Raw genomic sequence first — 12,793 nt, 5'->3', positions numbered from 1 at the left:
CTTAGCCACAAACCTGGCCTTGTATTTCTCAACACTGTCGTTTGCAGCGCATTTGATTTTGTATATCCATCTCGAACCTACCACTGATCTGTCTCGAGGCCTTGGCACTACCTCCCAGACATCGTTCACCATTATGGAGTTGTACTCCTCTACCATCGCATCTAGCCAAACCTGATGTTGAGTTGCTTCCTTGAAACTGGCAGGTTCCCCATCCTAAGCTACTAATGCCTGATATCTATCTGGCTGTTTTCGCTCCCTCTTATTGTTTCTTGGCGCATCGATGAAGTCCTCTGCATCTCGCAGGATCTGACAAAGTTCCCTGCTAGTTCTTCCTTTGCCAGCAGGTGTTTCTGTTAGCTCCTCATCCTCATCCTGAGAATCTTCCTGACCCGAGGAATAATTTTTTACTTCCGTTGGTTGAAGAGGCTTAACTAGTGGCTCCTCTTTTGACTGCTCCTCGGAAGGCATCTTATGAGATTTTTTGAAAGCCCTGTCCTCCATGAACTTTACATCTCGTCGAACTACTACCTTCCTACTCCTTGAAAGGTAGGTTCTGTATGCCTTATCGTTCTTGCTATATCCCACCAGATATCTCTTTTTCGCAGTTTGATCCAGCTTCTTCCTCTTTTCCTCTGGTATGCAGCAATATGCTAAACTCCCAAATATCCTGAAATGACTGATTTTAGGTGTCTTCCCTGTGGAAACTTTCTCTGGAGTAATCTTGCCCAACACCCGATGAGGAGTCATGTTCTGAACATAGACTGCTGTGTTGCATGCTTCCGGCCACAGGAATTTCGGCATATCCTGATCATACATCATGGCCCTAGCTGCTTCTACAATAGTCCTGTTCTTTCTTTCTGCTACTCCATTCTGCTCCGGATTGTATTGCGCTGTCCATTCTCTTTTGATGCCCTCCTTAGTGCAAAAATCAATGAAGTCGTTATCGACATACTCTCCACCATTATATGAGCGCAAAACTTTTATTTTCTTCCCAGTGAAATTCTCCACTAGAGCCTTGAACTCTTTGAAATTTGAATCGACAGAAAACCTCGTCCTTGGTTTTCAGAAAATAAATCCAAGTTTTTAAGTATGGGGGATTTACGCAGTGCATTATATTAGATATCATTTTTGGGATTCAACTGCGTTAAGTAAGTCATTCAAACGTATGACCACTTCCATGAGAGGTAGTCGTAATTGACTAATTTCTCATGATTTTTTTTGAATAGTTCACTTAGCACTCATTGCATCGGGTGATGCTCACAGGGGTGAAGAAGTGGGATTGAAACTAGTGAAATGTGGAGAACGAATCACATAGCATCAATCATCACTTCCGGGGCTTGCACCCGGTAACCAGGACTTCCCAGGAGGTCACCCATCCCAGAACTCCTCTGGCTCAAGCGCGCTTACGCCCATGATGTATGAGAAATTAGTCAGTTACGACTACCTCTCATGGAAATGGTCATACGTTTGAATGACTTACTTAACGCAGTTGAATCCCAAAAATGATATCTAATCCAAGTTTTCCTTGAGTGGTCATCAATGAAGGTAAGGAAATACTCGGCACCACTGAGAGCTTTGACAGACATAGGTCCGTAGATATCTGAGTCTATCAATCCTAGTACACTCTTGGCCCTGTGTTTGCTCCTAGGAAATGCTGCCTTGGCATACTTTCCTAGAGCGCATCCTCTACATACATCATCTCGTTCCGTGCTCAGATCCGAAACCCCTGTTATAGTGCTCCTGAGAATTCTCAGAGCTCCATGGTGTAAATGACCTATTCTTTTGTTCCATATTTCATTCAAGTCTTTGTCTCCACAACTACTTATTAGTGCCATTGGTGATTTTAGTTGTAATCTATACAATTTGTTACTTTTGATCTTGATCTGCACTTTCTTTTTCCAGCTCGGGTGTTTGACGTATACCTTCTCCTTGACGAAGTAGATGTCATAGCCCTTGCCTTGAAGTTGCGACACGGAAAGTAAGTTCATCCCCAATCTTGGTACATGCAGCACATTTGTAGCATGGAACTGTTCTCTCTATTTTGTTTGAAAAACTATGGCACCCTTCCCTACTGGAGTACACTTTGCCTTGTTCCCCATGGTAATCTGAAGTTCATCTTCTCTTCTCAATATTCTGAGAAACATTCCTTGATTCCCGTCATATGCCACGAGGCTCCACTGTCTATATACCACACTTTTGATGATGTAGAACTAGTCATACAAGCCACTTCTTCTTCCATCTTGGAAGCCAACATAGAGAAATCGAAGTCTCTTTCTCTTGTGCAATCTTCTGAAAATCTATGCAAGTCCCCTAATGTGGATGCCTCTACATCGTGGTCTCGACCCATAACTGATTTTCCTTTCCTGTCTCTGATTACTCCCTCTGATGCCATGTGAAAATTCTATCACTGCACCATCTGATTTACTTTTCCTACTTATTCTTCAATAAGTTATTTATGAAATTCCTTCAATAAACATTAAAATAAATTCTGCTGCAGATATCACACCGTAATACAGAAACACACACATGTACAAGAATCAACACATTGACACAGATATTTTGGACAATAGTCCCTAGAAAAACCCAGTGGGAAAACCTGTGCAGCAAGGGAGGATTTTATTATTTAGCAATTCTTTAATACAACAGGGTGCCAAACTGGCTTACCCACAGAGAGAAAAATTCTCCAGCACTTCTCCTAGTTTCAGTGTCAATTCGATTGACCTCTGCGTGGCTCCCAAACACTCTGTGTCAGCCCTGTGCCTCTTTGTGTCACCCACGCAGGCCCTCTAGTGACTGTGCAGTCTCCTGCCGCCTCTGCGTCTGCCTCTCCTGCCTCAACGCTGGTCTCTAGTGGCTAATCCCTTCTCTTTGTTCGTACTTGCTGCCTCTTGACTGTTCACCAGACCGCCAGTTCAAATTTCTCAGCTAACCCTGCTCCAGAAATTGAACCGACTAGTCTCCCTCAGTGTATCCTTTAAGTGACCCTCAAGCCTTCTCTTATACTTTTCTCGTTGACAAATCAACGACCGAGATTAAGTCCCTAATCAATGGCTAAGATTAACTCTGGCTTGATCCATGACTTTTGGACCCTTCTAATACAGTTTTACATTAATTCACATTAATATTTTATTTTCCCTAAGTTTAGACTTAGGAACTCCATTAAAATATTAATTATTTTAATATCTCCCAAACTGTTTAGAATCTACCCAAACCATTTCTGGGTATTGGAGAACTCATGTGCTTTAGCATTTCCACCAATTTTCGTGGCTAGAGCACATCCGATGCTACCCCAAATCAACATGCACCTGCAACACTGATCTAGATTCCTTGGCTAGAAATCTGCTTCGATAGCAACTCCCTCTACCTTGGTTTTGCCCTATTAGGTACTGTTCTGCCCACAGTAGCCCACCAGCTTCGCTCCCACAAACCGCCCACAGCTTCCTATGCCCCAACAACTGAAGGACTGAGCGTCTAGGTTCTGCGCAATCCCAACACTGGCAAAACTGCTCCCTCAGCCAGCTACGTCAACCCTCTTGGTCTCTGCGTGAACCTCTTTCTGCCCTCCTCAGCCTCTGGCTGGCCTCTCTTTGGCCCGGACTAATGACATAGTCCCTCTGTGTCAACCCTTCTTCTATAGCTTTTTGCAAGGATCAACTTCTGTCACTCGGGACAACTGATTCTGCTGCAAATGCTCTGCGTCAGCTGATGCCTTCAGCTTTCTTGTGATTTGCAACCACACTTTGATACCATGTTGAAATTTCTAAGTATATCCGTTAGATATTTTATTTGTATTCTTGTAGTTTATTTCTCCTACTTGTTAATTACGAACGAGTTATTTAAACATATAAATATCGAAATAAACACAATATAGTATCAACCATCTACAGGTCAACAACTGAAAGAAATAGCAAACACACAAGTGACACCGTTATTTTTGGACTACTCATCCCTGGAAAAACCCAATGTGGGAAAACTGGTGCAACAATTCTGAGGGTTTATTATTATCCAGTATTTCCTTGAGTATAACTGGGTGCCAAACAGGCTCACCCGACAGAGAAAAATAACCGATAGTAATACCTCTCTATCCAGAAACAAGTATTCAAAAAACCTGCCTCGCGAAACCCTCTCCAGCAACTCTGAAGCATAGCGTCAGCCTTCTACTGCTCTGCGTCAGCTTTCTACTGCTCTGGGTCAGCTTTCTGCTTCTCTGCGTTAGCCTCAGAACCCTCTACGTCAGCCATTTGAGGCACTGCATAGCCTCTTGGACACTCTGCGTCACTCTTGCGACCCTCTGCGTGGATGACGCAGGCCCTCTGTCCTCTGCGCTATCTCTGTTGGGCTCTTCGTGGCCTGCTCTTGCTTCTGCGTCTGCCTTTCTACCTCTACGCTGGTCTCTCGGCATTATCACTGCCTCTCTATCCAGTACTCACTGCCCCTCGCTGCTGATCACTGATTCGACTTTACTTAGCAAACCCCGCTCTAGTAAATCGAATGACTGATCACATTGGTGTATCTTCCAACTGACCCTCAAACCTCCTCTTATACTTTTCATGTTGGTCCTTCAACGACGGAGGTTAAATCTTTAATCAACGGCTAAGATTAGATTTGGCTTGATCCATGACTTTTGGAACCTTCTAACCCAATTTTATATTAATATCCATTAATATTTTATGTTTCCTAAGTTTAGACTTAGGAACTCCATTAAAAATATTAATTATTTTAATATCTCCCAAACGGTTAGAATCTGCACAAACCATTTCTGGGTCTTGGAGATCTTATGTGCTTTAGCCTCTCCACCAATTTTCATGGTTAGAGCACATCCGATGCTACCACAAATCAACAAGCTCTCGAGGCTACTGCACTGCCTCTGCATCAACTCTCCTGGCTGTTTCGGCAATTCCCGACAGTTCTGACAGTTCTCGACAGTTTTGGCTGTTCCGACAATTCTGGATTCTGCGTGACAGGCATCTTTTCTGCGTCAACTCTTCTGGCTACTGCGTTGCCTCTACGTCAGCTCTCTTGGCTGTTTCGGCAACTCCCGACATTTCCGGCAATTCCCGACAGTTTCAACTATTCCGACAGTTCTGGATTCTGTGTGATAGGCAACTTTTCTGCGTCACCTCTCCCAGCTCCTGTGCTACCTCTGCGTCAGCTCTCCCGGCAGTTCCCGATAGTTTCAACTATTTCGGCAATTCTGGATTCTGCGTGACAAGCAACTTTTTGCGTAAGCTCTCCCGGCTACTACATTGCCTCTCTGCAAGCTCTCTCCGTCTCTCCGTTCTATATTCTTCGGAAAGTCCTTCTCCCGGATTTTCACTGCCCCTCTTCTGCAAGATATCCCCAATCGATTTCCCTCCTGAGAACTTCTCACCTCAGAAAGTCGTTTTCCTCAATCTCTCTTTGTATTTCCAAATGAACGCCAAACCTCCATTTTATACTTTTTTTGTTGAGTCTTCAACGACCGAGATTAAGTCTCTAATCAACGGCTAAGATTAAAAGATGACTTGATCTGCCTTCTAAATCATTCTCACCCATATTTTTATAAATACCCATTAATATTTTAATTTCACCAAACGGTTTCTGGGTTCTTTAGAACTCATGTGCCTTAGCCTCTCCACCAATTTTCAAGGCTAGGGCACTTCCGATGCTACCAAAGACTAACAGTTAAGTCAATAAGCCAAATCATGTCAAACCCTTGTAATTGTTATCAAATATTGTCATATACTAACTTCAGCTATCAAATCAAAATAAAATACTAATATGTATATTCTGGTCACCTACAAACACATGTTTAGTCAATGCATTCACATTCGTTATAGTAAGTCAAACATTCAAACTTCCCTGCACTTTCTGATGCCTGCTCCATGTCTGACGGAATGTTATACTACTAGTGCATCCCTGATTTTATGCATAAGGCTTTAGTTTTGTGACCTATAGGCATAACCACACCCATAGGCTTTCTTACATGTGGTTGAGAGGCTACAACCACACCCTCAAGCTTGCTTTCATGTGGTTAAGGCTTAGAGTAAGGAAAACTCTCTCTTCTCAGACTAGAACTTGCTGCAGACCAACAATATTAGATATTTGTTTATTTATGTATAGAAAACACACTTCAACAGTAAAGAATCTCCTATACATCTAATGCAAATGACAATAGGAGAAGGGATCTTATAAAGAGATTCTCCCTCTGAAAGGGAAGCCACTTCAGTCATCATCATTCAAAACATCAACCTGTCTATCAAAATACTTGTCATGCATCAGTAGAACTATTAGATCATAAAATCTAGCTATATCAGGTTCTAAACAAATATTTATCATATTCATAACATGTCAACATCAACTACTTCATTATCATATATGAACTTGACATCAAACTTTTATCAAGAGTTAGAGTCTTATGATTAGGGCAACAGACAGGTGATTCATCATACTTCAAAGATCATGAACACAATATAGCTTAGTCCATCAAGTCAGCTCATCCATATTTTACTATATGACATAATCACTGAGTTTATGAAAACCTAACCATGGATAGCAAGAAGATATTGTATATCAATCTTATTGTCACACTTTCATCATTAAGGTTACCATGCTTATCACAAACATTATCAATAGTATCAAGTTACCATCTATTAGAATCAAGGTGCTAGCCTTCTTTATGGGATCAAGATATCCAAAATGATAGATGTTAGCCAATCATCAAGTATACCAATATATCAAAGATCAATATTAAGTAGCTTCATAGAATCAAGAAGTTCATCATGTCTAAAAGGTAAGATACTTGTTCACTACCAAGTACACCATCCTATCATGAGTACCATGAATCAAACTTTCATATGCATGAGCCATTTGTGAAGGTGATATTCCCATCATACCTGAGGGCTTACCTTTCCATCCTATATTGCAGCAATAACATTGAAATAAATCACCATACATACATTAAGTGTTCAAACTTCAAACACCTGTGCACCTTCTTATTTTACATAGGCAGCTGTAGCACTTTGTCAACTTTTCATCAAGTGCCTCTTTACCTTTTCCAATGCTAGTTCTTCTCTTCCTGCACTAGCCATGATCCTTAAGAAGGATCCACTTATCACAACTCATCAGGAGGTTAGAAGCATCCAAATACTCAAATATACATGCAGGAAGTATAAGTAATAATCAAAGCAATAAACTCAAACAAGAATAGAATCACAAAGAGGTAACATAAATCTAAAAGGTACTTATCTTAATGAGAGGTTAGCTCTCCCTCTTGAACCAGCCTTCAAGAGTCATGACTGTCCATTGAGCATATAACATTGATGCCTTCAATTTTTCAACTAACTTCATCAACAACCAAGCCTAATTGAGACTATCCCACCTAGGGCTACATCAAATCTGTCACAAGTTCTAGAACATCTTCACATGGATCATGCTACGGTTTCTAAATTGCATATGTCAAATCTTTGCCATAAACCCTAACCTCATAATATCCATCAAACCCTAATAACCAAATTGCCTAGGGTTTCCTTCAAACCCTAGAATTCTCTTAGGTCTCCACCATCTTCTCTTGCATGGGTGATCTTCAATGATTTTGCTTCAGCCCAACTGTGATACCATGTTAAATTTTTCTAATGGCTATATTGTTCTTTGCTTTGATAATTGCATTTCATTATTTTTTATATTAAATTCACCCCATAACATAATAACGTTATTCAGATTTACATCATTATTCAACAACATATGCAACTATGTAGAAATAACAACATCATCATCATCAATGCAGTGGAACATAAAGGAACAATAGAAGAAAAACATTCACACAGAGACATCAGGGTTGGTCAGAGTCCAGGGAAAAACTCACTATGGGGAAGACCCTTTCAAATTCTTCTTCTTATTAGATTGTCATTGAATGATTCAGCAAGGAGAGAGTACAATGACCTATATCTTCAACCATAAATCTATCCAGCAAAACAGCTAAACATTCATGAGATGAACCCAACAATGCCAATAATCAAAACCCTACTTCAGGAACTTGTAATCAATTGTCATTGTCTATAGTCAACTTCCGAACTCTACGGTCAACAAGCGAAAACTTCGGTCAATTGAAAATTCAACCTTTAGGTCCCAGTCGCAGGGAAGATGTGTCATGCATGCAGTTGAAAGGCTTCGGTCGAAATTTCTCCATGACATGCCTGCGATTGCAGTCGAAATTTCTCCATGACATGCCTGCGGCTGAGACCCAAAACCCTAAAAACAAAGATGCGAGCTTCAGACCCTGCAATTTCGGACCTGTGCCAACCAATCTTCGTGAACTTGGCTCAGACCTGTGCGAGTCAAACCAAAGAAGAGAATAGAAGAATGCTCCATGATGATCTCCAAATGAGGTTGAGGTCACTTGTATTTATAGCGTTCCAAGGGTGTCCAATTTGCTTTAGGGCCGACCTAATCAAATATGCACACGTGGGGCTTAATTCAAGAATAAACTTTCCCTTGTCCAAATTGAGTGCTTCAATAGTCAAAATTGGTCTTCTTGATAAGAGGAATCTCATCCCATGGTTGGAATTTGTCAGAGTTGCCAAATTAACGTATGGTACTTGAGTTTGAAGCTTCTAATGAGCAAGCAAGGACTATTATTTGGTTAGAGCCATTGGTCGCAGTGCTGATTTAAGCCTGTTTGTTTTTACCATTGGTTTCAGAGACAATAAAGTTAAATTTTTGAATATAAGAAAGCAAAGGAATCATCCAATGGACTAGTACACCTTTAATACCGCTTGCATAAAGTTTTCTTGTTATTGTTGTCAAACATTCCAAGGATTATTGATTCTTAATTTGCAGACTTAGTTAGAAGAACAAGGTGAGTTTCAAAAAATGATACTACAGCTCATTTATGAGAGCTCTAAATACAGCAGCAAATCTTCCTTATCTTTTTCAATATAAATGTTAAATCACTTAACAATTACAACCTTGACTTATGTCAAATCAGCAAGACGTGTAAGTGGCGGAAATTACAAAACAATGAAGAAATAGATGGCTGAAATTCAAATATGGAAATACACAAGTATTGGACAGCTGAAAATCTTCATGTATATACATAAATATGATAGCCTTATACCAAGGCTAGTACAATTCTCTAGCTCTTGAAAGCCCTAGCTAGGAAAAACAATGAAAATCCTAGCTCACACCAGAAAGCTCCAACAAACTAGCATCAAGCATGTCTTCCAAGGCAAGTTGTTTTCTCTTCTTTTTCACTTCAACAAGTACAACCTAGGGTTTCATCTCAACAACCTAATCTCCAAGTCTCTAAAGGATAAAACCCTAACCTTAGTATTCAAGATGCTCCAAGAAGCCTTAGTGACCCCAAAACAAAAGAGATAAGGTACTAAGGAAGATCTGAGAGAGAGGATGACAAGTTTGCTCCTCATAGTTTTATCTCTAACACAAGATGGACAAGAATGAATCGGTGTGAAAGACTCTTTGCTTTATATATATGAGAGGTAAGAGAGGCCAACAATCAATATGTGGGCCTAAGTCCTTACAAGCAACTTACAATGACATGTAGGTTCACACGTGGAATTCTTCTCTCCAAGTGTACACATTTCACGCTCCAAGGTGATGTCATCAACAAGCAAGGCTCCAAATCCAAGGGTCCTCCACGAGGTGTGTCCAACACTCCAACAAGCCTCCAGTGACCCCAACAAACCTCCTAAGCCATATACTCCGCTGGGTCCACTCCCTTGGGCCCTTGCATGAACACTGTAGATGCATTTTGCTGTTTCTATTTCCACATGTTTTATATAGAGATGCCTATAATATAATTTTTTAAACAACTATTTTACATTATGCAAAGAAGCCTTGGTCAATCTGTTCATCTGCAATTTATAGCATAGTGAAAAATTTATACAAGGAGATGATTACAGCGAGACAGATCCACAAGATATATGCGAGCTTATTATATTGTACAATCTGCAGGTCAAATTTGTAATTTTTAAAGGTTTTTTCATATTATTTTGCATTTGTTAATTCCACTTTGGTTTGCAGGCAAAGAATCGCATATGCAACTTGATAGAAAGTGGTGTTAAGAGTGGTGCAAGGCTTGTACATGATGGGCGAGGCATTGAGGTACTGATACCTCTTTCTTGTTTTATGCTATAAAATGTTATTCAATTAACTCAACATTTTCCAAAATGCTGACGAGACATCCCAGTCTATTGCATAAAGTGAATGCAACTGATTTTTCAAGCAGAGGCTTACTGAATTTTTAAACTTGTCTCATTCTGCAGATTAAATAAAACTTGATGAGTATACTTCCCCTTACAGTTAACAGATAAACTATGTTCTATTGCATCATTGATGTTGATGTGTATTTGAACTTGTTTTCCAGGTTGCTAATAAACCTGAACTTGTCTCATTCTGCAGATTAAACAAAACTTGATATAAGTATAGTTCCTCTTCTGTTAACAGATAAATTATGTTCTGTTGCATCATTGATATTGATGTGTATTTGAACTTGTTTTACAGGTTGCAAATAAACCTGATTGTAAAGTGAAGTGTTATATTTCAAACTTAAAATTAGTCATGTTTTACTGTTATCACACAATTGATTAAGATGTTTACAGGTCCCTAGCTACAAGGAAGGAAATTTTATCGGTCCTACTATTCTATCTGATGTAACGAGTGATATGGAGTGTTACAAGGTGAGATACAACGATATCTTTTAACACATTTGTATCTTATACACCGAGAGGAGTAAGCTACCTGAAAAAAAATTGCTTCATTGTTTTCCTGTTTGTGTGCAGGAAGAAATTTTTGGGCCCGTCCTGCTCTGTATGGAGGTATGGTTTTTACAGTTTATGTTCTAATTTAAATTCTTATTTCTTTACTTCTGCCATTTTTAGGTATTTTTCTTAAATACTGTTTCCGTGGTAATTTACAGGCTGGGAGCTTGGAGGAGGCCATTGATATTGTGAACAAAAATCAGTATTTTTCTTGCACCCATTAATTCTTTTTCCTGGAAACGGGGGATTAGCTTCCTTTCTGCTAAGCTCCAAATCTCTAATTCTGAGACATATATTGGCTTCAAGACTTACAATTAGCCAATCTGATTGGATGGATGCTTCAGATATGGCAACGGGGCTTCTATATTCACAACATCAGGTGTAGCTGCAAGAAAATTTCAACATGAGATTGAAGCAGGCCAGGTGAGTGATGACTATGCAATTATCAAAATCTTAGTAAAGATTTTTAATTGCCATAAGACTAACTCATAATTGAATCTTATCTCTGTTGACAAATTCTCTAAGGTTGGTATTAATATACCAATACCAGTTCCGTTGCCCTTTTTCTCATTCACGGGTTCAAAGGCATCATTTGCAGGCGACCTCAATTTTTACGGTAAGATACACCAATATTCTTTAAGTTACATGGCATGTTCGAAGTTTCTCTTTTTCCATGACATGACCATTAACTAATGTGGTCTGTTTATAATTCAATGAGTAAATCAGGATATATTTGCAAATTGTTGAAATTAGCCCTTGTGTACCGTTGTTCCTTTTAACGTATACTTCAGTTTTTGCTCTTCGCTATTCCTTTTAACCTTTTTAATTATGCAAAATATTTGTTATACTTCTTCCAGGAAAAGCTGGCGTACAGTTCTATACTCAAATAAAAACTATCACATCACAGTGGAAGGATTTGCCAGGTCAGGGTGTGTCCATGGCATTTCCAACTTCTCAGAAAATATAGACATTTTAGTAACTGCTTCACATTACAAATCTCGAAAGACACATGGATACATGACTAGAGATTGTCATAGTCGATATAGAAGTAGGCTGTAAATGTTCAAAGACAATCTGCAATGCCATGGAAAATAAAATGTGATTTCCATATTGTCTGTGTATGCCTGTTAAAGCTACCTACTAGTGGGAAATTTTCTTGGGATATATGGACTTTAGTGCTATACAGATAATGGCGAAACTAATCACTTCTAATTGTATCCTTACCCCTCCATTGTTAATGATTTTCGCTTAGATTTTGAGATGTAGCAATTTCAAAGAAGGGGAAATGGCAGAACTCAGGCACCAATTGGCCCATACTCAAATAAAATCAGAGGGGTCCTAAGGTCATTGTGGTTATTTATTGCTTAGCGAAAATACTGATGTTGGACTCAAATATCCTAGTTTTTCCTTCAGTGGTACATATACTAATGGCAATGGGACATAGAATAAAAGAAGATGCTTAGTTCCAGTCTTTTGTCATTTTTTCATTGTAAAATTATGGTACAGTGTCTTTTATTTATTTATTTATTTCTCTGTTGTTCATGTACTTTGAAGGTCATCTATTAAGGCAATGATTTTGTCTAAACTGATTTCAAAATATAAGATTATCAAATAAGTCACAATTTTGAAATTTAATTTTAATTTTTAGTAAACAATCAAACAAATGCATAGTAAATTGAGGGCATTAGCTGTTCATATAGGCCGTCGGGCGTAGTTGCGTTGGCCAGAGGCAGGTGACTCATTTGCTACTTTTTTTCTTTCTTCAATAAGGTGGATTGCTCTATGTTGACTTCTATTTGCCAGTCTATCATAATGTGTTGGTCATTTTTTTCGTAGTCTCGTTGATAATGCTTCTATCTTTTCTTTTGTTTCATGTTTTCGTTTTTTTTTTTTCCTGTTCTTATACATACTGGAATTGGAGTCACGACGTGGTATTTTATTGAAAAAGTACCGTGATTGTTGTAATCATATTAATAAAATCCTACTTTATTAAGAGAGAAAGAAATGTATTAACATACACAAATAACCCAAGTAGA

At 39.1% G+C, this 12,793-nt stretch overlaps 1 protein-coding gene across 2 annotated transcripts in view; it reads left to right on the top strand.

Annotated features, from left to right (window-relative positions):
• The window catches only part of ALDH6B2 (aldehyde dehydrogenase 6B2), a 281,225-nt gene extending 269,000 nt beyond the window's left edge, over nucleotides 1-12,225 (top strand). For both annotated transcript variants that reach the window (XM_089386419.1, XM_089386420.1), the window contains 7 exons: nucleotides 10,021-10,101; nucleotides 10,599-10,676; nucleotides 10,779-10,814; nucleotides 10,916-10,959; nucleotides 11,102-11,180; nucleotides 11,283-11,373; nucleotides 11,615-12,225. In XM_089386419.1, the coding sequence (XP_089242545.1) occupies nucleotides 10,021-10,101; nucleotides 10,599-10,676; nucleotides 10,779-10,814; nucleotides 10,916-10,959; nucleotides 11,102-11,180; nucleotides 11,283-11,373; nucleotides 11,615-11,724 (519 nt within the window). In that variant the 3' untranslated portion in view covers nucleotides 11,725-12,225. The remainder of the gene's footprint in view (nucleotides 1-10,020; nucleotides 10,102-10,598; nucleotides 10,677-10,778; nucleotides 10,815-10,915; nucleotides 10,960-11,101; nucleotides 11,181-11,282; nucleotides 11,374-11,614) is intronic.
• Nucleotides 12,226-12,793: the final 568 nt, after the last annotated feature.

The sequence above is a fragment of the Pinus tabuliformis genome, chromosome Q, assembly GCF_031772625.1.
Source record: "Pinus tabuliformis cultivar Carrire ecotype Pingquan chromosome Q, CPIR1, whole genome shotgun sequence".
NCBI lineage: Eukaryota > Viridiplantae > Streptophyta > Pinopsida > Pinales > Pinaceae > Pinus > Pinus tabuliformis.
The sequence above is the reverse complement of the archived record's forward strand: the minus strand, read 5'-3'. Positions and strand labels throughout refer to the sequence as shown.